The sequence below is a fragment of the Meles meles genome, chromosome 8 (genome assembly GCF_922984935.1).
Source record: "Meles meles chromosome 8, mMelMel3.1 paternal haplotype, whole genome shotgun sequence".
NCBI lineage: Eukaryota > Metazoa > Chordata > Mammalia > Carnivora > Mustelidae > Meles > Meles meles.
Window position 1 is genome coordinate 99488787 of NC_060073.1, and position 2282 is coordinate 99491068.

A 2282-nucleotide genomic window follows, 5' to 3' on the forward strand; every position below is an offset into this window, starting at 1 on the left:
AGTGTCAGCCTGAAGGTGAAGGGATAATGTGTGAGAGCCAACCGTGAGCTCTGAGTTACTAGATTCAGATTCCAGTGTTGTTTGTTTGCCAGCTGTGTGACCACAGCAAGTTACTGAACCAAGTTTACATATCTGTGAGATGGGGATAACAATAGTACCTATGTGTTGTGAGGCATCATTGAAATAACACCTATAAAGCATTTAGGGGAGTTGCATGGCTCAGAGTAAGCATCTCAAAACATGTGACTGGCTCTTAACTACTTTTATTGTTGCTATGAAATTACATAAAGGGATCATGCAGAGGTTCTCAGGCAGGAACAAGTAGAGAGGAGTGAAGAGAGGAGAGGAAATCTGGATGAGCAAGTAGCTGTGTCTCACTTCTCAGTGACTTTCACATTCACCTCTCTTTGCCTTGTGCACTCCCTGGCACACACACACAAAAGAATTGGGTTGAGTAATATTTTCTGTAGGGAAGGTAATAAAAAAATGGGTGACTTTCTTTTTTTTTTTAAGATTTTATTTATTTATTTGCCAGAGAGAGAGAGAGAGAGAGAGAGAAAGAGAGAGAGCGAGCATAGGCAGGCAGAGTGGCAGCAGAGGCAGAGGGAGAAGCAGGCTCCCTGCTGAGCAAGGAGCCCGATGTGGGACTCGATCCCAGGATGCTGGGATCATGACCTGAGCTGAAGGTAGCCGCTTAACCAACTGAGCCACCCAGGCGTCCCAAAATGGGTGACTTTCAAACTTAATGCTGGAAGTTTAAAATTTATGTTAAATTCTAGTTAAGATAGTAAATGTTTACCAAAGGGTCCAGGACAGAGAAAATGGATCTCAAGTAAAAGAAAAAAAAAACCATGAACTTGAAGTCATCTGATTTCAAACAGAAATGAGAGTCCAGAGAAGGAGGGAAGGAAGATGGAAGAAGGGGAGGAGGCATTCATCCAACCATGTAGTCAAGCACCCATTTCCCATCATGGTTAGGTAAGCATTTAGGGAGCTTCCTTCTGGCATTAAAACAACTTAATTTTAAAATTGAGAAAGAGTAACACTTAACCTCAAAACACGTTTCTCCTCAGTGTTTTCTGCATGGCGGCCTTTACCTCCTTATTCCTCAAGCTGTAAATCAGGGGATTCAGCATGGGGATCACTGTGGTGTAGAACACGGAGGCCACGTTCTCCTGAGCCAGGGAACTGGCTGTGGAGGGTTTTAAGTACATGAACGCTGTAGATCCATAGAACATCCCCACAGCCGCAAGGTGGGAGCTGCAGGTGCTGAAGGCTTTGGACCTGCCCTCTGTGGTGCTGATGCGGAGGATGTTGGAGAGGATGAAGACGTAGGAAACAAGGACTGTTAAACTGGTGACTATGATGTTGAATCCAGCCAAAAAGAAGACTGTCATCTCAATATCATAGGTGCTAGAGCAGGAGAGCTTCATGAGAGGGAGGATGTCACAGAAGTAGTGACTGATGAAGAGCTCACAATAGGACAGTTTTAACATGAGGCCAGTCTCTATTGTTGAGCCAATGAACCCCATGGCATAGACCACAGCCACCAGCTGGGAGCAGACTTGACGACACATGATGACATTGTAGAGCAAAGGGCGGCAGATGGCGACATAGCGGTCGTAGGCCATCACTGTCAGCATGTAACACTCGGCAATGACAAACACAAGGAAGAAGTAGAGCTGTGACATGCACCCTGCATAGGAGATGGTGTTCTTCTCTGACACAAAGTGCACCAACATTTTCGGGGTAATGACAGAGGAGTAGCACAGGTCCACAAATGACAGATTGCTGAGGAAGTAGTACATGGGGGTGTGAAGCTGAGGATTCAGACAAATCAGTGTGAACATGCCCAGGTTCCCTATCATGGTGACCAAGTAGATCCCAAGGAAGAGGAAGAAAAGGGGGAACTGGAGCTCTAGCTGATTTGTCAATCCTCTGAGAATGAACTCGGTCGCTGTAGAATGATTTTCTGCAGCCATTCTCCTGTGTTTGGGGGCCCTGTGGGGATGGGAGAGAAGAGCCCATGAAAGCCTGCATCTTTGACTTTCGGATGAAGTTAGTTTTGAGCACTTGGGCTCAGCTGGACGATCCTGGGCTCTTTCCGGATGAATCCTCCCCTCACCTTGCTATTTGCTGAGAGAAAGACCAGCCTCTGGGTGTTTCAAAGATCATGAGGATGAGGGGAAAAAGGGGGCAAGATCTGGGACTTTCACTCCTTGTATATTTCTCAAATATCCTACAGCAATTGTTCTTAAAGTGTTGTCCCTGGATCAGCAGCA

The 2282-nt window shown here is 46.0% G+C and overlaps 1 protein-coding gene across 1 annotated transcript; it reads right to left on the bottom strand.

Moving 5' to 3' along the window:
• Window positions 1–1052: 1052 nt before the first annotated feature.
• Window positions 1053–1982, bottom strand: LOC123949583 (olfactory receptor 8A1). Its single transcript, XM_046017118.1, has one exon. It carries the CDS (start codon window positions 1980–1982, stop codon window positions 1053–1055), a length of 930 nt encoding a protein of 309 aa, XP_045873074.1.
• Window positions 1983–2282: the final 300 nt, after the last annotated feature.